The sequence below is a fragment of the Sitodiplosis mosellana genome, unplaced genomic scaffold (genome assembly GCF_009176505.1).
Source record: "Sitodiplosis mosellana isolate CC-2019 unplaced genomic scaffold, AAFC_SMos_1.0 Smas_scaffold_17, whole genome shotgun sequence".
Taxonomy (NCBI): domain Eukaryota; kingdom Metazoa; phylum Arthropoda; class Insecta; order Diptera; family Cecidomyiidae; genus Sitodiplosis; species Sitodiplosis mosellana.
Window position 1 is genome coordinate 762,908 of NW_022595259.1, and position 27,651 is coordinate 790,558.

At 36.5% G+C, this 27,651-nt stretch overlaps 3 protein-coding genes across 4 annotated transcripts in view; 2 read left to right on the forward strand and 1 right to left on the reverse strand.

Moving 5' to 3' along the window:
* Positions 1-22,072, forward strand: part of LOC129568204 (protein Daple) — a 92,330-nt gene extending 70,258 nt beyond the window's left edge. For both annotated transcript variants that reach the window (XM_055445846.1, XM_055445847.1), the window contains 8 exons: positions 4,091-4,153; positions 4,256-4,357; positions 5,032-5,166; positions 5,625-5,777; positions 16,992-17,099; positions 17,231-17,416; positions 17,571-19,460; positions 21,554-22,072. In XM_055445846.1, coding sequence (XP_055301821.1) covers positions 4,091-4,153; positions 4,256-4,357; positions 5,032-5,166; positions 5,625-5,777; positions 16,992-17,099; positions 17,231-17,416; positions 17,571-19,460; positions 21,554-21,589 — 2,673 coding nt within the window. In that variant the 3' untranslated portion in view covers positions 21,590-22,072. The remainder of the gene's footprint in view (positions 1-4,090; positions 4,154-4,255; positions 4,358-5,031; positions 5,167-5,624; positions 5,778-16,991; positions 17,100-17,230; positions 17,417-17,570; positions 19,461-21,553) is intronic.
* LOC129568143 (uncharacterized) lies at positions 21,675-23,059 on the forward strand. The gene is made up of 2 exons (XM_055445713.1): positions 21,675-21,902; positions 22,982-23,059. The coding sequence occupies exons 1-2, from the start codon at positions 21,675-21,677 to the stop codon at positions 23,057-23,059; spliced, it is 306 nt and encodes a 101-aa protein (XP_055301688.1).
* A 1,554-nt stretch (positions 23,060-24,613) lies between these two features.
* LOC129568209 (uncharacterized) lies at positions 24,614-27,442 on the reverse strand. The gene is made up of 4 exons (XM_055445856.1): positions 27,337-27,442; positions 26,708-26,987; positions 25,773-26,625; positions 24,614-25,655 (listed from the first exon to the last, which is right to left on the reverse strand). Exons 2-4 carry the CDS (start codon positions 26,927-26,929, stop codon positions 25,468-25,470), a joined length of 1,263 nt encoding a protein of 420 aa, XP_055301831.1. The 5' UTR covers positions 26,930-26,987; positions 27,337-27,442; the 3' UTR covers positions 24,614-25,467.
* Between the last annotated feature and the right edge of the window lie 209 nt (positions 27,443-27,651).

Here is a 27,651-nt window from a genome sequence, read left to right on the forward strand (position 1 = left end):
CAGAACGATTTTACGGCAGACTCATCTTGTTATTTCTTTTGAAATAAGAAACTAAAATTCAGCGGGAAATAGTGTGAAGCCTGCAAAGTTAAGCCTACATGTGTCTTCCTTTCTTGTTTTGGTGCTTTCAAACGATTCAAATGAATAAACGGCTTAAAATAAGTTGATTTGCGTTGGACAATCGTAAAAACAATGATTTAACATAACAAATTTGCGGCCGCCATTAAGTTTTTGCTTTACAAAATCGCATTTACGTTTCAAAAAGATTAGCAACGATGACAATGTTGCAGCGGAGTTTCCTATGTGAAAAATAAAACAACATGCAAAAGTGCAAAAATGGAAAGAAGTGAAAAAAAAAAATCCACAGAAGACAAAAAAATGAACGAAATTCGTAAATGGAAGGAACCAAACGGAAAAAAATTTAAAAAAAAGGGTAAAGAAGATTGAAAATAAACAAAAAAACTGAAAAAAATGTTCTATTCGGTTGAGAGCCCACCAAATGCTCAATTGGAAATGGTTAAAACAACATTGCTCGAAAAATGTAATTTCAATACCTCATTCTAATTGCACTTTGTGCGAATATAAGAGTGCTTTCAAGCGAAAAATGATCTCGTGAACATCTGTTTCGGTGTCGAATTGAGCAAAAAGTGGCCAATCAAAACCACATTAAAAAGCATAAGAATCACTTAAATTAAGACCTGTATTGATAAACGCCGAGCTTCACGAACAGAAGAGTCTTCGCACAGAAAAAAAACCGGCATAAAAACAAAAGAATGAACTCAAGTACTTTGATAGTACTTAAAAGCACTTAAGAATGTGTGTTTTTCTTCTCTTTATCGGTTAGTGTTTTTGCTGTGTGCAGATAATTTATGTACATTTTATTCTCGTTCTAGTTGTTCGGTTCGAAGTCAAGTGAATTTGATGTGCGTTGCTAGTAATGGGTTTTCTATTCCACGACATCGATTATAAATTGATGTATATTAACATCATCATTGTCACCGCACCGCGAAAGGGGAAAGGCGGAGACATAGAAAAACTCTTTTTATTTACCTTCGTCGAATGGTCTTTTAAATGCGAGCAATGTTTTTAAGACTTGTTTTATTACTTTTTGAATTACACACAAACACTTTTTTCGCAGCGTCCACAAGTGTGTGCTCTACAAGAAATTAGTTCAATAACTCTTCAATTCTCATTCTGAACGAGTTCTTCTTTTCGTTCGTTGTCGTCATCGTCGTTCGTCTGAAAAAAGTTTTGCTAACACTTTTCACCTGCAAACTAACGAATTTATTCACAGTGCGAAAAACTAGGGGGATTTCACTCTATGCGAATACTGCTATTCGTACGAATGCGCGAATACTTTGCCATGCATTTGAATATAAACACTCGCAAATACTGATATTCGTGCCGAATATTCGCATTCGTACGAATAACCATTCAATGTATCTATACGGCGCATTAGCAAATACGTCTGGATGTTGCTGCGCGAATGCGAATGCACTTGACAGATCTATATTGATTTGTTGTGTTAATCGTTGCAACTAAAATGATTGCTTATCATCCAGTTGCCACAGTTTATCAAGAATTGTAATCAAACGGAAACAAATTTGGAAAAAATCGGACACCTGCGACCGCAAATGCTTGTATTTAACGTAGCTAATGCGCTTTCTGTATCAAATCCAGAATGTGTGAGAATTAATTGTAAAATTTCTGGTAGAGGTTCACCTAATGCACGTTGTAATTTTTCAAACACGTCTGACATCTTTACACATGTTTGACTGTGTCTGACACTTCATCGCAACTGAGCGCATTCGCGACGAATACATGTACGAGTGTTTCAATACGTTTCATATGCGGAGTCGCGCGAATGCTCGCGCGGCAGTACGAATACATGGTGCGAATGCAAATACTTATACTGTTTTTTGCGAATGCAGGATTCGTGCACGAATGATCATGTATTCGAATGCGAGTGAAATGCCCCTAGGCGAAAAAAGTGTCCAATTTATTTCCCAAAACGTTAGTGTGTTGTATGGGGAAATGCAAAAGGTTTCATTAAACTTTCATTAGTCAGAAAAGTTTTTTTCTCTCGACAAAGATTAAAAGAGTGTTTCGTTCAAGTGCAAGGCATGACTAGAACGACAGCATGGAAACTAAAAAGTGAAAATAAGTTTTTCGATCACAAAGACTGACAATGTTTCGGCTTTTTCTATGGCTTTAAGTTTTGGCTATGGAGATGAATCAATGAGAATGAAAAGTTAAAACTGGGTTTTTGACTCCGTCTTTTTCTTTAAAAAAGGTTAAAATCAGTGTTTGGAAATGGAACTAATTTAAATTTTCGGCGATTTTTAATGAACAAAATTATTTTTGTATAGTTCAAAATTCTTCGGGAAATTTGGAAGATTTCATCAATATTCAATTTTTGGCACGTTTTATGCTAGAACAAAATTTGTTTGAAATTTTTCTTCTTTGATAATTTGTTTTTATGGATTATGGAAAATAAATAAATTTACAGGGACACACTAAATTTGTGTCACTAATGGTGAAAAACATTTCAAAAGAGAATAAAATTAAAAAAAAATGAAGAAAAATGTTTAATTAAAAAAAAAAAACAAATCGGCGAAAGAAAAATTGAAGAGTCAACTCCAAGATATGTACTCCAAACGGGAAAGGCTCTCTGAAATGGCCTATGTTACTTTTGCCTAAAACGTCAATGTTATTAGCAGCATTGACGTTCTACTGACTTAAAAGCATTGAAATGTCAAATGCTTTGACGTTCTAGGCACAAATTTCCGAGAGCCTTTCATGAATTTCATTTTTCGGAGCCCGAAACCTGTTCGCCTGTTCAATGTTTATTCTCATTGCAACTCTCTCATCGATTCAATTATCCGCTTCAAACCTCAAAACCAAAATAAACATTGTATCTGTCTTCTTTCGTGCGCTCACCTGTGAACTCTACCAAGAACCACCCAAAGTGCATCCAGAATGAAAAACTAAAAACATTTACTTTGCAATCCGCAGAAGAAAAAAAAACGGGGGTTGAAGGCATAAACTCATCACTCGCTATTTAGCTGGTGGTTTTTGTATGTGTGTGTTGGCATTGTTTAGTGATTCAACACGTTTGCAAAGTAAATGAGTGTGCAGATGACACGTTCCGGGATGAAATGGCGCAAAAGACAATGGAAATTAATTTATGTTAGCGAAATGCATATCCATTTAAAATGGAGTTTGTTAGCTTTTATGTGTCTTTTATATAGTTTTAGTGGTAGTCGTCGTTTCCCTTGGCAAAAACCTCGTTCACCATCGCTCTCTATCTCGTTTGCGTATTCATAGTTCAAGCATCCAGTCGTTTGTAGTTCAAGTGCTGTTGGAGATTTATCCATTTTCGTTGTACAGTTTTGCGCAAGTTTGTGCAAAGCATGTTACACTTTTTATGCGGTTGTGAAGCCGAAGCAGAAGAAAAAAGGACGATGTGAGAGACAGAGAAAACCGCAACGCACAAAGGTGTTCTTTGCCAAAAGTCTGTGGGGTTTTTGAGCGATGAAAATCGAAAAAATGCAGTGGCGATGATAATTATCATCCATTGTTTGCATGCTAACCCAATTGTGTATTTGCCATAAATTTAATGGACTTTGATCTCAGGATATGCGCGTACAATGCCGATCCTAGATTTGACGACAATATCCGACAAACCGACCATTCTCTCTGTTTCTCCCGGGCATTTCGGAGATCGCATTTAACATTTGTAAACTCTATGACACCAGATTCACTGGAGTTATAATAATTAAAATGAAATCGCGTCATCTCAACTGTTTTTTTTTCATAGGGGTATTGCAACGACCATAAAATATATGTATGTATGTTTTTTCTGCTCAAAAAAGTTGCAATATCCCTTTGTTTTTTTTTTTTTAATGAAAATCCATCCATTTCGAATTTACATTCATGTAGTGAATGAAATCATTCGAATGAAATAAAACAAAACCTAAAGGATTAAAGGAAATAAAAGAATTTTATTTTAATTTAGTTGAAGCTAAAAATCCTCGAGTATAAAGAATTGTCCGTCAACTAATTGCTCACTTGTCTTGTCTCATTGCAGCCGCATGAGATACGGGAACGAATCATGAACGTTCAAAACGAGTTGCAGTACTGCAAATCAAAGGTAAGCCTCTTACTATCAAAATGCACTTGCACACGAAGAAAAATGAGCGCGACCAAGGAAATTTTGATTGCATTCCAAAATCTGTTCTGTCTCTTTGAAAAGGATTTGTCTGGATCAGACAATGATTCCGCATTGTCATCAGCACCACCATCATTAAGCCCACAGCCCGGCACACAGTCAAATTCGCCGGATGTTTGGCAAACGGTAAGTCTTGACTTGAGTTTTTGGTTTCTAGTCTAAAACAGAAGACGAGCAGTGTTCGTGAAGAATTGAAGGCAGAAAAAACGGAAGAAAAGCAGGAGAAAATCGAATTTTTCGTCTGTAAAAGAGGAAAAGAAAGAATTTTTCAGTTGGAAGGGGAGAAGGTGATGACGGTAGCAAAACATAGGGTGTTAAATAGGAAGAAGTCAAGTGAAAAGCTGCAAAAAATGAGACTATCTTAAAATTGAGTCTTTGGCTTTGGAAATGTTTACGAGGTCATGTGTATTGTGGATTATTTAGTCATGACATCGTTGCCATTTTTCATGACAGTTCATAAAATTCGTTGCACCTTTTTCTCCACCATGCCATTTAGGTCACGTCCTTTTTCGTTGTTCCCTTTTGCGGAAGAATACATTGTGGTCTGTCGCCAAGTTCAAGATTGTGCCTCGCAGTTGCAAAGATAATTTGGCAGGTTTAATAAATCTGTTTAGTACCAATATACGTGGTTCGCTGCGAAGCTATTTCGATTTTCTCCATTTTTCTTCCTATAAATCTGTCTAGTTTTTTGTTTGCTTCAAATTCTACTTGCATTCGCTGCTATGTCCTTCTGAAGTATTACATTTTTTCTCTTACAAAAATATTAATTCCTTTATTTCGCTTTCTCTGCCATTGCAAAGCTGCTAAAGGATTTCAAGGAGCATGAAAGTTTGCAAAAAGAATACGAGCTGATCAAAGAGGAGAATCAATTTTTGAACTGTGAAATTTCGATGGCCGAGGAGCAAATACGTGAATTGGAAAAAGTACTGCAAATGGTAAGGATTCTTTAAACAGCAGCAAACGAAAAACGGAAGCAGTGATAAAATAAAAATTGCACGATGTGCAAACAGAAAAAATTTCATGCATTGCCAAAATAAATCAGCGCACTGTGCACACATTCACAGCGCGCGGTATTTACCGTTCGCGATAAAGAGAGAGAGAGAGAGAGAGAGAGAGAGCGAGCGCACAAAAATCAGATAAATGTAAACAAATGTCGATGTTTCTCTTTGCTGCAGCGCTTTTTTTACCATTTTGCCAAAACAATTTTGCCGCCCTGGAGCGCATTTTTCATATATTTCCAGTATCCGGATCGAAAACACGAACTCTATTTATTTCAATCGGAATTGCATTTTATTCCATCGCTTTCTGTTTCTCTTTTTTCTCTTTTCCTTTCTCTTTCCCTCTCGGTCGATTTCTTTATCTACGCATTTGGACGACTGCCAATGGCACACAGACGCGTGAAAACCACAAACACGATGAGTTGCTCGAACGAATACATCAGCTGGAATGTAAAGAAGCCATCATTTTAAAGGAATCACACGAGCTACGTGAACAAAATGAACTATTGGAATTTCGCATCATCGAACTGGAGGAGGGTGCCGATAAGGTAAGCATTAACATTTTCTTTTGGAGTAAATTTCGTTCTTTTCTTTTCACATGGCATCGATTTCGATCAATCAAAATATTTTTGTAAAAATCGAAAAATAATCAACTTGTCTCGGCTTCATCTGCCCGAAAGCAACTTTCTAACCGATCAATTCTTTTCGCAAAATGATTAATTGAGGAAATGTTAATGAAATTCCATTATTCCTACCGTTTCACTCCTAATTCATTCTTTTCTCACCAGTTTTCTTTCAATTGTTCAATCCCCTCCTGTTGTTCACACGGGCGACAAATCCAAAGCCGCGATTATCACAGAAATAATCTTGACTTTATAAAATATGTGTCAACATAGCAGCTCATAAGTGTCAATTGTGTGTTGTAAGTGTGTGTCTGTCGGTGAAACTCTGTCACTTTCTCATTGATTTATGGTGTGTGACATCAAACGCGGCATCACTCATTAGTGCGCTGCGCAGCCAAACGCTAGGAAAAATGTGCGAAAATCCCCTTTTGCCACATGTCGTGTGTGAAGTCGAGCGATTGAAATCGATTTAGTTGCAGTCAATTGTATGCAACGTCGACAATCCAACGTTGTCAACAAGTGTGACCTGGCAAATGCGATATAATATAGAAAAGTAACAAAATCAAGCGTCGATTGCTCATTACTTTTCAAATTGAATGCTCGTCGAGCAATGAAAACGGTTCTGAGCTTCGTCGAGGGAATCACATTGACATTCAATGCACAAAATGCTGTTGCTCTTTTGCAATTCTCCTCGGGAAAATACACACATCGCGCGATAGAGCGCACACACATATTCAATTCAATGCAATGGAATTCTTTTGGATTTGGCAAAAACATCTCTCTGAAGTGCATTTGAATTTCAATGGATTCGTCTATCGACGTGTTTTCGTATGTAAAAGTATGTACTGACCTCGATTTGCACCATTGCAAATCCATTTTCAATGCGGATAAAGAACATGACGTCAAAAAGTTGCTTACTATTGAACCAAAAGGTGGTGAAGTTCACCAGCGTATTGGATTTTTGTCGGATTTTAGAATCTTGAGCGGTTGATTTCTTTTCTGAATTCGATTTCGATTGATTTTTTGTTGTTGTGTATTTGTTGCATTTCCTAATTGTTTTTCAAAAAAATTCATTTCAATTTTTTGAAATTGTTTTCTACGTTTTAATAGAAAAATTTTCTTAAATTGTTTCTTTTTTAAATATTTAACTTTACTTTCAATTGTTTGTCTACTTCTATTAGTGCTTTCTTTTTGTCATAAAAAAATTCCTTTTTTCTTTTTTTTATTATTTCTCTACACATTTTCAGTCATTTTCTAATAAATAACTCAATTCGCAAAATGTTCATGCTGCGAGTTGTCTTTTCTCACGGTTGTTGTTGTTCTTTTCGGATCTATCTTTTCTATTGGATTGGAAACAAAAGAGAGCAGCCGAGCAATGGATAAACACGTGCTCATTCTGGTTATTGGATTGTAGAACGTGATCTAATCTAGAAAAAACTACTGGTTTTCGTGAGACGCATGAATTTTTTTGCTCTCTTTCTGCCAAAGATTCAAACGGCATTTCGATTTTCGAAATCGTTTCGATATTGAATAATAATATACAGCAAATTGATAAATACGATTGAATCATTTGCAAACGCAAATCGAGCAGTGGAGGACAACAAAAGCGTGTATCAGACTGCGACTGCTGGTGCTGCTGTAGCATGAGCAAGCACTTGGCCACTGGGAATCGTTGGAACAAGAAAAGTTCCAAATCACTGCTCATAAATCGCATGAAATGTTCAATGTGTAAACATTTCGTATGAAATTGATTTAAAATTGCCATTTTTCTTGCCACTGCCGCCGTTACTATTGCTAGTACTGCTGCTGTTATTCCAATCAATTCGGTTGTAACGCGCTCTCGGTGAGAACGTTAGCCACTGCTATCGGCATCAATGCAATCGATTTTCTATTTCTCTCGCTTTGGATCATCGACTTGGTTTTATGTGCGGCGCACATTGTTCGCATACCCACGCAACCAGCCGACTGAACAACTGGCTGCATTTCAAAGCAATGAATCATAATCCCATTTGCTACTACTGGCCCACACTCTCCGAAACCACAACATCGTTACATTTAAGTAAATATCCTTCATTTGAATTTATCGACTTCTTTTGGTCCAATGCAACCGAACGTGTTGGTCTACACACCAAAAATCACATTCATGGATTTTCTAATCGAAAGATAAACACAGATAGCAAATATACGATTTTTGCTACACGAAACAGAAGCACACAAAAACCCATTCGACTGTTCAACGTATTTTCAATGAGCAGCCGGCGGTCATCTCGAGTTATGAATTCTGTAATCATCAAGCCACACCAATTTCAAACAAAAGTTTCAGTCTAATTTCATTTTTGGTTCAACATTTGATACAATGAATCAACTGAAAAACCAAACTTCAATCATTTGCAGATTTTAGACATCAGCAAACTGAAACCATTCGGAACATTTACACTGTTTTAGACGTTCATTCGGCCATAATTCAAACACATTTGGATATTTATGGTTCTTTCGGACATGCGAACATTGAATGGGTATGTACAGTGCACACGCTTGTAATCTCATAGAAAATTTGTGTCATTCTGCAGCGCCGTCGATCTATGACGACAAAATTCAGTACTAATCGGTGTTATTATGCAATATTTTGCAATTTGTCGAAATCACTTCCAGCTATTTACAGGTGATTTTGGCTAGGGGGATTTAACTACGTGAAAACTTGTAAAAAAATGATATAAACGCGCACGAAATTGTTACATTCACCAGAGAACTTGCATGATTCCACTCAGTTGACAAGTTCCGTATTAAAACAACATGCGCGAACGCGCGCGAGTTCGTGTGCAAACTTGTAGCTGGACGACGCGCACACATCAGTCGTTCCATTTATTATATCTGGATTAACTTTTTCTTCAACACTTTCTCCAGCTCTTTAAAAATATTTCCTTTGTCCATTTTATAATTATATAAATCTTTGAACTTTTGGAAAGGATGTGAAAAATCTTTATACACGTAAACAACCGATTTTTAGCTTGAAACGCGTTTTAATTGTCAAATAACAACTTGAAAAACGCGCAAAACCATAAACAAACTTGTGTAAACTTGTGACCGTGCGCGTCAGTACGTACAACGAACGCGTCGAACTCCCGCGAATCAAGCAAACTGGCAAAAAACATGCTGAACTCGTAAGAGTTAAATTCCCCTAGGATTTTGGCCGTCACTAATCAACGGCGCTGCAGAGAGTCTACTTTCTTGATTATAATCGTGTGTGGATATGTGCACTTTTTATTCAGAAAGACCGATAAATTTGCATTTTATTAATTTTTTTTCCTCTTGTGTGGCTTTCATCGAAATGGATTTTCGATGGAATTACAGAACAAATTATTGGACGTTTTGAGTAAAAATGTTTGACAAGTGTTGAGCAAAATGGATTTTTCTTGTGAGAATGATTATTTCCAAACTGTTTCGGGTGCATTCAGAGTGAGTTATCGTAATATAACCGTTGGATATTAACAAAAGAAGTATGAACACGACCGGTGTCAATTAATGTCAGATTCAACATCGAAATACACGATATTGTTCAAATTCCTGAAAATCAACGTAAAGTTCTGACTTCTTGGGCCAAGGATTACGACCAAAATAAGAAGGAAATCATTCTATTCCCTTTTTTATGGGAAGAGATATTTTTTCCATTGCAAATTATTCCCACATCCAATTGCTCAATGGACGATATTCATTAAATCGCCTTTTCCGCACAAAGAAATCTATTCAATCAAAGTGTGTGCTTTTCGTATTTGCACCAAGATGCACTTTCAATTTCTTAATACCCGAGTGTGTCATGTTAGTGTCGATCTTTGCCATCGGATTACTGTGAGTAAGTGCATGCCACTCAAACCAGCGGAACATGTACGTTCAAACTGGGCAAGTGTTATAACATCACGAATACAGTGCTTTATTGTGTTTCTCTCTTTTTGATCATTTGGGCTTGGTCGCACAGAAAACGATTGGCAACAAACAAATAAGCCATCCAGCTAGACTAGTTTTGGTTCTCACACGTCGTTCGATTTACATATGCTCGACCGGTGTAAAACAATGTGTCGGATTATTTTGCTATAGAATTTTCTTCGATTTTATACGGCGTCAATAAAGTGTAAGCCGCAAGGAAATGAAATAAATTCACATAATGGACGGCGGTTTTGTAAAATGCGCAACGCAACTGAACATTTGCATATGAAACAATATTACGGTTTTGATTGAAATTTCATAGAAACGAACAAACAAAAAGACATGAAGAAATTTGCATTGATTCAACCAAAGAGATAAATTTGCTTGGATTTGACAAATTTTGAATTCAAAACACAACGGCGTTGAATACGAATGAGTAGAATTTGAATTAAGCGCCGTTATGCTTTGATACGTTCTGTTGAAAAATCACACTTAAGAATAGACAAAACGACAAAATATGGATCACATTTCGATTCAAATTGTTTGAAATAACCATTTTTTTTTTCCTACGGTGACAAATGAATGAATTCTCGTTATGAATGACCAAACCAGAAAGGTTAACGTACGGAATGATGTAACGCGTGTTCACTTTAACTCATGCTTGACTTACTGTATTTCGCAATCGATTTTGGGTGAAAAGAGCGACAGAGAAGAGTGAAAAAGAAGAAAAGAGGAAAAAAATCAAAGAGACCAATGAGAGAAAATGGGTGTAACAGAGACAAAAATAAAACTGAAGCGTGAGTGCGAAAAGATGTAAGAAAAAGACTGTGATGTCTTAAAATGACAAATGACACAAAAAACACTGAAGCTGGAGTGAAATGTGCGACAGTTTTTTTTTCGATCGCTTTTGATTAAATCATAATTTCATAACAACATTCACTTTAATTTTCTTCATCATTGAAATTTTGTTGCAAAAAACCGAGAAAAAACTGCCTCATTGAAAATATTGATACAAAATTTAAAATGTTTTGTTTTATTTTTCAACAAACGTTGAATATTCATAGAACACCGCATTAATATTCATTAAATTCCCTCGGTATCAATCGTGAGTTGTCGCTCTGTCATCTCATCAAAAGAGACTCTTGTCAATTTAACGAAATTCGTACTCTGACATTTCTATAGGATAAACCTGCAATTCGGTATTATTGCTCATCAAATATGAGCAATCGACAACGATACCTTTGCGTTCAAAATTCTCATCAAACTTCAATGTTCGGAATATTCAAATTAAATTTAATATTGCAACAAAACAATTGCTGCATGCTGTTTGCAGTGTGCGAATATTTCAAATGTCGATGTATGCATTCGATTAAAATCGGCTTTTAATTGAATCAGTGCAAAACCTCACGAAATGAAGCGTAAAATCGAAACTTAAATCCAATCAAACTCCAAAATGCAAGCAGTATTTCGGGGTGTTTTTATTCGTCATGCAATCGCAAATGCTAGAACATGCACGATGAATGAATGGATATAATAAGCGTTAAGCAAGTCATAACAATAAATAAATCGAATGCCACAAACGCCAATAAAATCTCGCAACTAATCTAATTATAAAAGCGAACCGCGCACCACCGAATTGCTGAACAAACTGTGTTCGCAACAGGAAACTCTCGCGTGTAGTATGTGGCCGATGTGAATCAATTTTATTGCATGATAACCGAGCCAGGGCTTCAATTGTTAGCTTCAAATAGCTTAAAATGGAGCTGTTTCGCTTTGAATTTGAATTAGCGATTCTAAATTTATTCAAAACAAGTCTATGCCATTGGATTTGATCGCAAACTCGTTTCCTCATTCAAAAGCAAATGAATCGCTACCAAATCATATTAAAGTTCTATGGTGGCATTGGCAAAACATGAATGTTTTCATTTTCCAGTTGCTGCCGTTCGAAAACGAGCGAACTACGACCGAGATAATGGATCTCGGCAAACGGAAAGTGCCTCCACAGTAGCACATACTCAACATCCGAACTTCAAATCCGATCAATGAACAACGACGACGACGACAACAACGTTTCATTCGACATTGTTATGTCGCTTGCTGGCGAAAAAAGTGAATTCAACGCTCTTTAAACATGACCACGAGCTGTTCAATTTAGGTTCAATATTTTTCTATGTGCGGTTCAGTTTGGTTTGGTTTGCAGCAACACGTTTTCCCATCGCACCACAGAAATTCTTTCGTCGATTTCGATGTGGTTTTAAACTGGAGTAACGTGCACGTGGAATTTTCTTCTTGTTTTTATTTTCAGCCACACAAAGTTTCGATCGCACCGAAAATCCAACAAATAGATTTCGATAAATATGTACAGCGTACACAACGAAATCGTGATGTCCCAGATATTCACACTAACAAACTGCTCCTCGAAATACTTGAGCAAATAGTTTTAGCGAATTACACTTCGACCTTAATCAGTTTCCAGCGAAACTGATAAAGATTTTCTGGATGCTACTTCATTTCGTATTGTGAACAGGAAATTTATCATTTTCACAACTTGTTCTGTTCTAAGTAGACTCTGTCATATGTTGAAGACTTTGGCTTCAAAATCCGAAACAACCCTTGGAAATTGTACTGCAAAATAAAAAAGTATATCATAATGGAGATGTTTACTGAAAATGGTGTTAAAATGTATATGAAAGACACAAATCGGAGAAAACTGTGTTGGACCTTCAGATGATTGAGCACCTCTCAACCGTCAATGGGAATAAATTTCACTTTTGCCCGTTTACATTCAGTTTTTGTGCCATTGAATGTGTCAATTCTATCTCATTCTTTAATTTTCGTATCTGTTTATCACAGTTCCGATACATTGTGTTGCATCGAATTTTCAATTTTCCGGTCAATTTCGATGCTTTTTCGTTCAGAATTTGAAGCTGGAATGTAGCGTAGAATCGACGACGAATCGCAGATATTGCATCTTTATGCATTCGTATCGTATTTCACAACATTGTATCCGAATCTCAATCATCGCAATCAATATGCACGTTGCATTTCGTTTGGCTGAAGTGCAATGGATCGTTCATCACATGATTGGTTTGGTATCTTTTTCAATTCTCGACGCCCGTTCTTTTGCTCATCGTACGATGGATTCTTTTGAGTAAAACGAGCTTCTACTTTATTCTTCCACGAGTTCCTTCGGTAAATGTTTGTTCTTCTATTTACACTGTTGCTTGAGATAGCTATTCGCTCTAATCGATTGTTGACTGCAGGCGGTTGTGTGCCGTTGGCGCAGCGCAGCAGACCGAAACAAATGGATTTTGGTTGCTCGATTTCAAGATGTAAACAATATGAAAAAGATTCAAATTGGATCTAACAATGCTTCAGTGGTGCTTTTTTGGTGCATACTGGATACGCACTCACAATTGCCATTTATTAGCAGAAACAGCATCGGGCACCTGGACCTCATTTATATTCATTTGCTGGGGAACAATAATCACATTCAAAGCGACAAAGTTGTAAACAACAATTGCAAATAATGCCCGATCATAGGAGGACGTGCATATTTTAACTCGAGAACAATGGAATAAATTCGCACTTTGGTCGCTGACAACGACACAGCCACAGCAACAAAAAAAGACACAACACTCCATTATATATTACAAGACGACAAACAAACCAACAGAAAAAAAGGAATCCAAGTTTGCAGTGTGAACTATTTTGTAGTTTTTCGAGAGTTGTTGCGTGTGAGACATGCAGCCGAATGTCGCCAGTGTGTGCAAAACTAAAATGCAAATAGCAAAATGCTAATAAAAACATTGTGTGTGTGTGTGTGTGTGTGTGTGTGTGAGCGAGAGCGAGAGCAAGAGAGAAACTTGATTCGGTTGTCGTGTTTTTAGCCTTTCGGTTGCATGGCAAACATTGGTTTACATATTTATTTTGGGCAAAGTTTTGTGCATTTGGGCGCCGGGGTTTTTGAATGGCGTGAGAAATTTGCCAAAGTGCACATTGTTCTCGTCGAACTCGTTCGCTGTTAGTTTGTCATGTTTTTGCTCTCGTCGTTTTTTTTTCTTCTTCTCTCCACTGCGATGCCAAACCTGGTTTTCGCTTGTTCCATTTTCTGAACTCTTTCGCTCGCTTTTTTGCCGCATCGAACACGAAAAATCACACACTCAACTATTTTCATTAATATGGAAATGATTGAAACGAAACACTGATGCCATCTACATGGAAAAGTGAATTGATCTCGCTCGTTACGAATAAAATGATGTGACAACCCAACTAAACTAAATAATGCCTTATTTGAACATTTTCAGTGTGTTTTGCATTTTGATACCCGATTTTTGAATCATATTACAAATAAGGACGCAAATGAATGAATTCTCCCTTACAATATAAATGCGTAGTTCAATTCCTTCAGTAGCGATTCTCGGTGTTCTTTGACAATGCATGCATTTGCAGTTTCATTTGTCTGTTTGTGTGAGAATTTTTGTTTTTTTCTTCTGATTTTTCAAACGCTTTCTCTCCTTTCTCGAAGTCAGCACGAGAACGAACTTCACATCTTATTTCTTTTCTTCATTCAATAAACTCAAAGTTCTCTTTCGCAAGCTTCTGGATTCAACTTTCAAATTCCTGTGTTTTTCTTCACGAAAATCAGCTAAAAAGTTGTATTTCTCTCTTTTACCCTCTCATCGCATGTAATTTCCCGTGTTTATCCAAAGATACTTGTTTCGTTCGTTGCATTGATTTGTTGTCTTCCGTGAAAATCGATTATTATGCAAAATCGAAAGCGATTCAATAATTGGAATCTCTTGTTGCATGAATAAATCGTTGAATGTTTATTTATGTTCAGGAGCCAAACTCAACCGTTTCTAAATTGTATGCAACGGTTTCAAATGTGAACGAGAAAAATATGTATCGATTCATTGCGCAGCGTATTTCTGGCTGAGTCTTTGAACAACTTTTCCATATCGATCCTTTTGCTGTTTTGATTAAAAGCAAATAAGGAATAGCGTTTTCAAATCAATTCATGAGCCACTAATATCGTTCCCGTCTTAATTCTTTATTTGCATACAAATAAAAGTAAACATTATGTTTGTTTGCTGCGCTCAATAAGGTTACATAACCTTTGTATGGCAAGTGGAATAGAACCATTGCCTTTCGTTCTGTTCTCTTCAAGGAATGATGATTTTGAGCATCAAAAAATGCATCAAACATTCTCAATTTGAATTGCAGTCGATAAAAGGAGTTCTCAATTTCAATCGATGAATAAGAAACTCTTGTCTCAACATTTCAAAGGCAAACCAGTTTATCGGGCAAGAAACAAAATCTGTCGAAAAATATATGTAAAAGGCTGATTTTCGATGAGATTACGTTTTTATAAATAGGAGAGAGAGTACGAAAAATAAAAAAACGACGTGGAATATATGAAATGAATAATGGAAAATATCAAAAGTGTTTCAATTAGTATGTTATTCTCCCCTTCATGAGCTTAGGCGAAATATGATCCAAAAGATTCGAATCGAAATTTGGCTAAATGCAGATATATTGTGAGATTTTTTCTCTTTGTTTTGAGAATAGAGCAAACATGATGAGTTCCGAAGGCATTTGAACAAAAATTGAGCACTTATTTCTGAAATGGAAGGTGATTCGTGAAATATTTCAGCCTCTCTGATTGTCTGTACAAACAGATAGGAAACGTCAAACAAGAACAATAAAGCGGCACCTGGAGACTGTTTGAAGAAATAGAGAATCATGCACATATTTTGCTGTAAAAAGTACGCGTCTGTGTTATTTCAAATGTTGAAAGAATGACACATTGCACTTAGTCCCCAGGCGGCGCTGTATTGTTTACTGTTTTCATAATCAGAAAGGCTGAAATGTTTAATGAGAATTGTTGGATGCAACGGGAGTTGTTAACATTTTTGAAATATTTGACCTACACCTGTCGACCTGTACAGTCGACTGTACTGAAGATCTTCTGTCTTGAACCAATGAAAAAGCACAAAAAATCAAGAAACGAAAAAGAGAGAAAAATTGAGTATCAACTCTCTTCAAAGTATTGAATTGTTCCACGTCTCTTTTCGTCCTTCATTGACATTGTATTGATTTTCGGCTATAGACGTTCTCGTTCTTATAATTGAACTTTTATGCAATTTTCCATAACCATATATATAACAGAGTCGGTATTTTATGTGACGTTTCAAAGTAGTGCGTCATTCGATGCCTGTGTACTAGTTCGCTTACAGGCTTGTGAATAGTTTCGAACTTCAGCATTTCTTCAGCGAAAGGCTTTGCTGAGATTAACATGAATACCGAACATCTTCGTCACCATTTCTATTCATTTTCGTTTCTTTTGAGCTGTGTTTCGTTAGTTTCGCTTTTATGTAATTCATCAAACGAATTTTCTTCGGCGAAATTTCCCATTTATCAAACGCTTTTGAGACGCCAGACATTACATACGCTCCAATGAAATGCACCAGAAGAACGACTCGATGATGAAACAAGAATGCAGAAAATTCGCGACGAATTTTGTCATCGGAAGAAGCATTTTGATTTGCTGTGAAACACATTCATTAAAAGTTGTGCAAGAGTTTTTTTTCGGTAATTAGCTAATAATTATAACGAGCAATGTTAATAAAGATGAAATGGTCGCGACTCATTCAATCAAACAATACACTCCAAGTGAATAACATCACGTCCTTTAAATATAATTACATTTCTGTGCGAAATGAACGAATACAGAAATGAACGCCTCTGCTGGAATGAATAGATAAAATGTTCCACTTTTCTTCAGCGAAATACAAGAAAAGAACAAATTCTTGATATCGAAAAGACGACACTTTTCACTCGGACTCATTTCAACTGTTTTCTGCACTGTACAGAAACAAATACGGGACAGTATACTGGATATTCATAAACATCTGCATAATTAAAACTTGCTGATTTATGTCATTTCGACTTTCTTTTCATTGGAACTATTTTCACTTTAATTGTTTTTTTTCCATATCTTTTACTATTCAGTATCTGAGTTTTGAAGTTGAACTTTGCATTTTTCAAAATGTGGAACTTTTTTCGCTCGAATGAACTTGAAAATTACCATCTAATCAAAGTTTATACTCAATTCTGAATAGCTTTAGTATATATATACTTATTATTACATGACGATTTTCAGCTTTTTTACAATTTTTGTTCAATATTTTAATGTAAAATGTTCTTTTCTTTCAGCTGTTAAACAGTGGAAACTTCAACAATAAGCGAGATGCATATACTGAAGCCGACCTTGCTGCTGCAACAAATGAGACGCCGTCTTCGACCTGCATTTGTAATGCGAATGTAAGAACTTTTAAGACTTTTTGTGGAAAAAGGCTTTCGTCACTTTTCAAATTTGGTCCAAAAAAAATCTCTTCATACAATTAAACAAAATTGAAATGATTAAAAATTAACTAATTTTTGTTTGTTTGCAGTCACAGGAACAAATGCCCACCGACAATGTACGGAAAACTCTGCTGACGATGTCAAAACACAGCTGCTTCGATGAGCAAGGTCGACAGTGCTTGTTGCAAGTCGTGTCACTGCTGAACAATTTAGAGACAATGTCACAAGATGACCATGAATTTTCACTTGACGATGATCATTTCAGCTCAATGAATGTGAGTGGTTGGAATAAAATTCTCTTCGTTTATGAAAATCGCTTCTGATAAATTTAAAAGAACTATAAAATTCCAACAGAAATCAGATTTAATGAAAAATCATATATTTTGTGGAAAAAAGTTCCAATCTAATTTTTTTGTTTCGTCTCGGCAGGAAAAATTAACTCGATTCTATTCCCCGGATCACACGAAGTCATCGCCAATGGCATCGGCTCAATCGTCGCCAATGCGAAACTACGACCGAATTGTTGCTTGTGTTCCGCCATACACAAGCCATCAAATCGATGACACGGTTTCTGGTCACAAATTGGTAGTCCAGAAACTCTCGTCCAGCCATTCGTTCACAAGTAGTATGAATGAGAGTGGTGTGTTCGATGGCGATTCAACGCTTCCAATCACGGATAATCAAGGCACTCAAACGAATTTCGACGATTTCCCGCTAACCGATGAACTGGTCGTAACTGGTTGCGCCAATAGTGATCTCTGTGCTGAAATCCAGAAATTGAATAAATTCCGCAAGAAAATCGAAGAATGTTCAATGAATTCACCGTCTCTGGATATTGGTGTGTTGAGTCCATTGTCAAAGCTTGACGAAACTAGACTGCAGTATTATCGCGACCGTTTAGACATGCTCGAAAACAAAGTGGCAATCTATGAGAGCAGCGGCGATGCACAGCTACGTCGATTGGCCGGTCGATTACAGAATGAAATTCAATTAGATGCCCAAGTGAAGCTGTTAAAACAGCGTGTCGAAAAGCTCGAATCGACCAATCGTCAGCTCGACGAAGAGCGTTGTGAATTGGAAGAAATTGAAAATGACACACGTTTGCAATTGCAGCGGCTTGAAGTCGATTTGGAAATGTTGACGCAACGCAATTCTGAACTGGAAATGTCGTGCGAAACGGCACAGGCAAATGCAGAATGTTTGCAAGAATCGATAAACCAGTTGAACGAGCAAATGTTGCTGATTGACGCCGATCGCAATGATTTATATCTCAAATTAGAATTGATAAGTGCATTTATGCCTGCAATTCTGCTGTATCATGCATGGCAAATGCAGCAATATCAACCACGCGCTCTCACCGACCCACAAATGGCAATGAACGAAACCACCGAACGACTATTGTCACCATCGGTCCAAATCGAATGTGTGTGCAATAAAGAGCACATTTGTCCCGATAGCGATAAATTCCTTGAGCTGGTACGTCGCGAACAAGAACTCACCGGTACAATTGCCGAAATGAATCGCGCCTACAATGAGACACTCGAACGCGCTGACAATTTGTGGGCGCAAATGGAACGTGAATACAAAGATAAATTGAACCGTAGCCAAGAGGATAACACATTGCTGCGTTCGAAAATCAATCAATTGGAAAAGCGATTGAAAAACGATGCACACTATGCCCAAGAACGAATTGCTCAGCTTGAGGATGAGGAAAATGTGCTAAAACGTCGACTCGCTAAATTGAATCGCATTAGTCGCGACGAAGCCGACAAATACAAAGCATTGCAAGGTGATTTTCACAGCCTTAGCAGTGAATATGAAAAATTGAAAACATACATGGACGGACCGCTGAGCGAAACCATCGAAAAGGAGCGGAAAAAAGCACGCACCATGGAAGAGGAAATGCGAATGGCGTCCAAAATGTACAACGACTTGGAACAATTGCATCGCACACAAATGAATTTACTGAAAACGAAATTGGAAAAATGCAAAAAAGATTTGATGACCAGCGAAATAAATAACAGTGAATTGAAGGAAGAGGTGGTGCAGTTGGAGCATAAAGTCATCGAGTTAAACCGGTGTCGACGTGAAGATGAAGACCGGATTAAGACTTTGGCAGCAGAGGCTCATGAACAACACACCGTTGTGAGACCCATCAAACCGATTCGAATTAAACACAATAGCCGCAATTTGGCACAAGAGCTCGGCTCATTCGGTCGCAACAACGGCCTTAATGCCATCAACAATCTCAACTACACATCAGTTTATACACTTAACTCAGTCGCATCCAAAGTCAGCGAAACCATCAAAAATTTTGAAGTAAGTATAAACGGCAATTTGATTGAATTTTGGATAAAAACGAGACATTAACTAGGATATATTTTGAGAAGTTCACTTTTTACCAAAGAATGCCAACCTATTCTTTTTAAAGTGCCTCTATATCCAATCTTTATGCCTTTTTCGACCTTCACACGCTTCATTTTCTTTCTTCTCATCGTTCTCTTCTGGTCTCAACATCCTCTTGACACCAGATCTTATTCACAATGTCATTGTCTTCATTGAGCTAATTTGCTGCATTTGCTCAATTGGTTTTGATCGTGTTTCACGATGAAGAATGCTTTTTGTCTTTGTGCGAGCGAGATGAACATGTCTGGCGGCAAGTGAAACTGCAACGTCAACGTCGCTTTGAAAACAGCACAAAGCATTTCAAAAATTTGTTTTCCATTCATTTTCATTCAATTAATTTGTCTTTGTTTCCATTAACGTGAGTCTCCCCCTATTCTTGGAATGCGCTTCAATTTTAATTACGCAAACAAAAACAATGCGTCGACGATGCTTCAAAATATACACGGTGGAAATAATTCCTGATCTCGAGTACACACGAGCACACACACACACACATAGTTGTGGTGATTTATTGCATCAATTTTGCGTGGCTGTGCAAATGATATTCCATCCATTCTGTTGTTATATCGCACAAGGCAACTCTTTTGACCTCTATTCAGTGCGGCACACTCAATTAGATAACGAATTGCCCGAATCCTGATATACATACGGTAAATCAGCTGTGAATAGCATCAGCACGGTGTGTACATGAAATTCCTTTTGGTATTTGCCTATTCACAAGTAACACGCTCCCGTCCAATGCATCCATTGATTTATTCGCTCGCTCGCTCCAGTCAATTTCATTCAGCTCTGAAAGTAAGTGGCAGATTTTAACACCGTATTTCGCGGAGTAAATGCGAACAAATGATAATTTTAGGGCCCAAGCGGTACAAGGAAAAAGCCAAACGCACAGACATCAATTAACTAACACGCCTCTTGGAAACATGCACTAAAATGCGCTTCAAATAGCGCTTAAACGATGCCTCTGCAGATGATACGAAAATTGTGAGCACTTGATGAATTAGGGAAATTGTTACATTATCAAAAGAGGAATTATTGTTGAGAGAGAGAGAGAGAGAGAGAGAGAGAGAGAGAGAGAGAGAGAGAGAGATAGAGAGAGAGAAAGAAAGAAAAATGGGTGAAATTGACGCTGACATATTTTTGAACAATTTTCTTCTTATATTCTCTTCATCGATAGACGCCCTTTTTTAAAAGAAAATCAATAAACAGAGCAGAACAAGATTTGGTTTCATGAAAAATCGTTTCGTACGGAGAAATATAGTCATTTTCGACGGCACTCTACGTGGATAAATAGTGCTTCGTTGACTTTTGAACGAGTCGAGCTTTCTTTTGCTTCGATCCACTTGAAATTCGTTTAAACGCTTTGCCGATGGCTTTGTAGTCGGTTATTGATTTAGCTATTTTGCTGGTTCAGTTTCCACTACGACTATGGACGCCTGTTACGGGAGCAAGTGCGCTGGAAAGCTTTTCACTGCAAGCATTTCCCCTTGCAATTTTACTTCTCCTGTAGAAGGCTTTCGTCGGTAAAGAATGGTGTCGAATTGACTCTCTGCGACCATCTTTGAGCAAAAATCGGAAGATGAAAAGATGTAGCATGTTCTGATTAAACCCAAAATTGCTGAGGAGAATAGAATGGAAGAGGAGAATAGAAAGGGAATAGGTTAATCTCTAGACAAAATCGATAAAATTACCGTTGCATCCATTCAAAAGTCCAACTTGCCATACTCATTGTTGGTTTTCCCATTTTTATCGACAGAAATTTCTAATTACCAACTTTTTCGTCGCTTGAATAAATGTTCATCAAAATTTTCGCTGAATGCTCAAACTCGAATTAAAAGCGACTCATCGTTTGACAATGGTAGTTTCATGTCTTTTTTTGCTCTGTGTCTCGGATATTTTCGTGCTTATTTTCTTGTTCAACAAACTTTTTGATTGAAAACCAAATCCAAATTTACTCTTTAACAAGTTCTCATCAATGCTTATTCTTTTTTTTTTGTATTTTCCAGGTCAATCGTGAACCAATCCGTCATCAATTCGAATGAAAGAAAGAGAGACGAAATGCGGCAGCTGCTCGTTTAATCTGTTTGCATCATTTTACGCTTCGCGGCCATTTTTCATCTGCATTTTATGTTTTTTTTTGTTTATTTTGTTGGTTGCCGAAGCCAACAAAAGCCATATTCAATCGGATTGTTCAATCAAAATCAACGAAGAAAAAAATACACGAAAAAAATTGATAAACTAGAAAAAAAACTGCATAAAAAAAATGTTAACGATCACAAGAATAAAATAAATTGTAAGGAAACGAAACAAGAAATATATAAATTAAAGTGTAGCGATTATCTATCTTTAGCTTCAGTATGAATATACAATACCCAATATTTATCACAGCGACAACCCGAACCAGGAAAATGCTCGAGACAGTCGCCAAATATTACATCTTGTACAACTCACGATCCCAATCATTTGCATGCAAATCAATTTAACTATTGAAACTGTTTGACAATAAAATCGATTATTCAATCCAATGGACATAATGTTTTAATTCGGTGGAATTTCAGAGTGGAAGAAGAAAATTGGAGATATTTATAAGACGAGGGAGATGGATAGTCGAATCTTGGAGGAGGGAGGCATTTCTGGAGACAGTGGATACAACATTAAATTAAACAGCGCGTCTGCATAACATCAATACATGTGTCAATATACTGCTCAATTTCTAAAGCTTCGAAAGTTGATTAAAGCGCCTGAATGTCGACTATTTTCGCCACTTCTCAAGCCCAATGAGCAATGACTGGAACTCAATTCAACATTAAATTTCTTATGATTCAAGATGATTCAAGTAACCTCTAGTATTCATTCCGTACGGTTCTTTTTTAAATTTGTCCTACAAATAAAATATTCAGAACATTTTTCCTTGATATAAAAAAATTACTTTTCATTTCACTATGCAAAATTTTCAAGAATTCGTTTTAATGATATAACCTAACCATAATACGGTATGTTACTCATATTTCGTTGGGAAGTTGAACGAAATGCAATCTGTTTAAATTTATAATTGAAGTATGTGGCACATGCTTGTATAAAAGCAATGATTCCGTTGAAATATGTGCAGAAAATATGAATAAATGTTATAAATACCATTTAAATACGAAATGTGAAATGATGATATGGAATGTGCATAGAGAGATATAGTAGTTGTATATGCGTCGAATTCGAGATTCAATGTATATTTACCGTGCGGCGCACCAGGGTGACCAATTTCGGTGACTTAAAGCTAAATCTATCCAAATATACATATATTAAGGGTCCATTCGGAATTAAATGCAATTTGGTTTTATTTAAATCAAACAACACCGGATTTCATGTGCTGAACATGGATTACTTTATTATTATCTGCTTTCAAAATGAGGAAAAAGAACCTGATGAAATATCTCGAGAGGATGTTTGCCGAGGGAAAGCGAAGTGAATGCAATGAAAATATATTAGTTCGGTTGAAGGGCATGTCCAACGAGTAGGTAACGAGTAGAAATTCATTAAATTGCAAAACAGACAGAAGAGAAGAGGCACGTGGAGAATGAAAATATAGAAAGACAGGTGCATTGAAAATGAAAAATGGATTACATACTCATTTATTCCGACGTTCAGTTGTTTTGAATGTGAATGTGCGCGCAACCACCAACTCATGCACACAGTCAAAATGAAAGAGATCATTTACTGGCGCTTATCCATTCAATGCAACGCACAATTTGCGCAAAAAGGCATAAATAAAAAAGCAACGGAAGTTAAATGAATGAGAGACAGAGAGAAAGAGAGAAGAGCCATGCAAAACTTATAGCATACTCGATGCACACTATCGGAACAATGCACAACCCGAAGATTTTCAACAACAAGAAATAAACACAAACACATATACACACGGCAGACAGTTCATCATCAACATCAGCCGCTTCGTTAGATAACGATAATAGCCCCTCACCGAAACTACGTACCAGTACCTACTCTGCATAAAATGCGAACAATACAATGTTTTAGAAATGCGAATAGTAAAACCCCGAATTTAGAGCTGTGAAAAGCATAACTTTGACTTCATTCGCCTGCTTATTTTGGAATGTGCAGTTTTGAAGCGAAAACTCCGCCATTTGAGTGGCAAACGCAATGTTTTGGACAGCATTGACATGGAATAGATGCCAGAAAATGCAAAAATTCTCTACTTCAGAGTAGAAAATGAAAATTCTTTCGATAACAACAATTTCCGACGACACACTTTCAAGGTAATTTCTATTGGGACTCTACCGTTTTGAATCTACTAAGCTCATTCTAGCTAGAAAAAAAAAGATATATAAGCCCGAGCATCACACAGACGTATTTCGGTGTACATTGTTTAACAAACATGCACCAAAAATTGTGCTTCAGCGCACGAATTTCATTGTCATGATATGGCGTTTCGTTGCATCCGTCATCGCCAAACGACGACGACAATGACAGTGATAAACATTTCATTGCAAAATGGTTGACTTAAAAAAGCATGCGAACAAAAGCTCCTGCACTCGACCACTCGACGCTGACATGCGAGTTTACAGTAAATTCTTTGCAAATACCGAAAATCCACCATTCCTCTCTCTGTGGTTGCAGAGAGCTTGTAGCAGCAGTAGCCCGCGTTTTGTGTCGCTCATTTAAATTAAATTCATTTTATTATATTTAAATCCGAGCCACGAAATAAAGTGGACGGCTGCACATGTGGAATTTGCATAATAGTGGCGAATGTGGCTGGAATATGCGAAAAATTCCATCATGAATACCAATTAGAGCTGTATAAAAATGTTAATTCCCTTTTAATTAATGTCAACATAATTTGGTCAATGAAATTTCAATTTTTCCGTGCAATTTTTACGGGGATTTTAATTTAAAAAAATTCGGTCAGATTATTTTCCATAAGATATGTGTAGTTTCTATTTTTGATGGCTGCGAATGTGAATGCTAAAGAGAAATGGTTTGAATGAAACGGAAATTGTACTGCCCTAAATAGTCGTAATGAGAGTTCTCGCTTTGAGGGAAATTCCATTGAAAAACAAAAATCATTTTTTTTCATAGAGCAGAATTGCAACAACAGACTCTGAATAAGATAACGTGTTCTGATAACATTAAAAGGCTTTAATATACAAATTAGATGAATCATAATATCATGGATGTGATATGGGTTCTTTTCTTGACTTGTATAATTCAAACATACTCCAAATACTTTACCTAACAAACAAAGTTTGCGGAAAAGTAAAATGGAACAAGCGAATGAATTTAACTTAAATCTATCAATCTAAAGTTGCTGCAACTGTTGTTTGAGCGAAATCGAAGAGGTGAAATCTAAATTTTGTCCCGCTTGGTGTGGAATCGTCGTCTATACAAGATGTGCAAGGTACTAAGCATGTGTTCCTGTTGGACGTCTTAATCGAATCACAAAGTCAGTAGTTTAGTAATTTTTCGTGATTGAAATGAACGACACGCTCATGAACACGTATTCTTATCTTTTATCATTACATTGAATCAAAAACACACTTGACGCTTAACGTTATCAACTTTAGTTGATTAGTACAATCTTTTATATCTTTTATTTTTTTTTGATAAAATATAGTTCATCACTATATTGCTTTATCGAATGGATTGAAGTAACACGACCTTGCCTTGAATCTATTTCCGTAGTAACTGTTATTAAATCAAACACAAATTAGCTATTGATCAATCAACTAACTAGAGGTAGCTCTTTAGAAGAGCCTCTTCTACTGTTTGGAGTTCTAAAAATAAAATACACTTTCAGTTGGTTTTCACTTGATTTCGTAATTTTAGATTTTTGAATTGTCCATTGAATGACATCATGGTTGAGTTTTTCTTCAAGTTTCACTGAACAGTGCGTATTGGTTAAATCATAAATTCAATCAAAAGTGCCGAGTTGGTCGTAAAATGGAATGAGTTTTCGAAGATTTTCCTGAAATTTATCGCCTTTATAAAAGCCACGTCTGGCTTTCAATCCAATGTCATTGTCTTGAAGAATAATATCGAAAGTTGCTTCCTCTGTGTTATTGAGCATGAACGGCTGTATCAAGCATGATGATATGAAGCCTGAAACGAATGAAATTCGAGGAGAAATGTGACAAATTTTTCACACTCAAATCAAAAGAATGAAAAGCCATTCGTCTTCAATTAGTTTCCTTTCGATTGTAATATTGAATTGCTTACCTAAAATCCGTCTCTCGTAATATTGCTCTTGAAATTCTGGCCACGTCGGTATGCGTTTCTTGTAATTCAATCGTTTGAGGAAATCCACCAATTGCTCATGGTAAAATTGAACTAATTCATCGAATCGTTCTGGACGTAAAGCTTCGTTCACCGAAGAGTTGAGAAAGTAAAACAAATCAGTGGTTGGTGATGACCAATAAGCAAATTGAAAGTCGATCAATTTAACATTTTCGAACGGTTTCTCTGGCGATCCATCACGAGTTTTAATCATGAAATTCGGTCCCCAGAGATCATCATGATTAAGTGTATTGAAATGATTCAAATTTAAATCGTACGCTTGACAACCTAGTTCATAAATTCTATTACGAAGCCGACGCAGTTTTTCGACATACACAGCAAAATCAGGCCATTCTGAAATGATCTCGATCACTGCGTCTAGAGTCAATGGGTAATAATCTTTGAATGCGTCAGCTCCACGGCTTATGTGACCGTATTTGAATGTGACAAAAATGTCCGATTTCTCTTCTTGCAATACTGCACAAGTGGCATGGAACGTTGCGATCCGTTTCAGAAGCGCTTTCGTTTCTTCAAAATTAAATCCATCTTTCACGGGCAAAATACGATATCCGTCAGCCGATAAATCTTCGAGAATCATAATTTTCTTCAATTTACACACTCCAATCAATTCGGCAAAAAGTTTTTCTTCACCCAGTTCGTTCAATATTTTGTTGATTTTCGACGATATTTCACGATAAAACTCAGTTTCTTTATCAAAAATATGAAATTGAGCAGAAGTCTGCACTAACCATTCATCTGTGGACTCTTCTTTTACAATTAAGCTAATGTTTGTTGTCTGAAATTTGAAAGATCGATTAAAAATATTTTATTCCGATGAAAAAAAAAAACATTTCTTTTTAGATGTTAACTTTACTCACATCTCCCTTCTTTGTCGCGTTATTTCCCGATGAAATGAAGGTAACATTCACTCGATGGATGCAACTAAAGTAATTTTCACCTTTTCCAACGGCTGGTTTCACATCAAAATTTATAACTTGAATTTCCATGTTTTGGTGATATTTCTGCAGATGTTCATCTAAAAATTTCTTGTCAAGCCATTGTGGAGGCGAATATGTAACGGAAGAGCCAGTTTCTACCATTTTTAAAGAATTCAGTTTTTTTCCAATCGCTTCCCGTCAAACAATCTGAATTCACAAACTAACAAATTAGAAACAATTCTTAAAATAAGGATATGATCTGTTGAACGCCCTAATCAAAACTCATTCATTTTATCTCTTTTTCAAAGAAATTTATACGATTTTTAAACGAATGCAATGTTTGCAGAAACGATACGCTTCTTTACGACCGACAAATGATTCAACAAAAAAAAACACGTCATTTGACAGAAACCATCAACAAAGCCCACAGTAACTGTTATCGGCACAGCAGAAAAAAGCTGTATCACGATGATCAACTTTGCATAAGAAATTAAATGCCTACTTTCGATAAGAAAATTGTAAATCTCACCATCTTGTATAGCGATTTGAATTTAATCATCTTTGCTTACCTCTCACATCGATGCTTTACTATACTCTGAGCTGCCGGCAGATATTTTATCTGTCAAGAATGTTCACGTTCAGCTCACTCACACAATTTCAGTATTGTGTTCATATTAGTGGATTTTTTAAAAAAAAATTGTTGAGTTTGAATACGTAACTTTTTGGCCATACTTATTTGGTATGGAATTTTATGTTTTTTTTCCTTTAAAAGATTCGATAATTTATTTTGGTTAATTCTCTTTATTGGAATATGTTCCACTATTGAAAATGTGTTTAAGTGACACGAAACGACTTTCTCTCTCATAATCATACATGATCAACTC

Coding starts and splice junctions, on each gene's coding strand:
- LOC129568143 (XM_055445713.1), top strand. CDS start 21,675: ATGTTTTTTTTTGTTTATTTTGTTGGTTGCCGAAGCCAACAAAAGCCA. Junction 21,903..22,981: donor ATTATCTATCTTTAGCTTCA/GTATGAATATAC, acceptor AAATATCTCGAG/AGGATGTTTGCCGAGGGAAA.
- LOC129568209 (XM_055445856.1), bottom strand. CDS start 26,929: ATGGTAGAAACTGGCTCTTCCGTTACATATTCGCCTCCACAATGGCTT. Junction 26,626..26,707: donor ACGCGACAAAGAAGGGAGAT/GTGAGTAAAGTT, acceptor TTCAAATTTCAG/ACAACAAACATTAGCTTAAT. Junction 25,656..25,772: donor TTACGAGAGACGGATTTTAG/GTAAGCAATTCA, acceptor CATTCGTTTCAG/GCTTCATATCATCATGCTTG.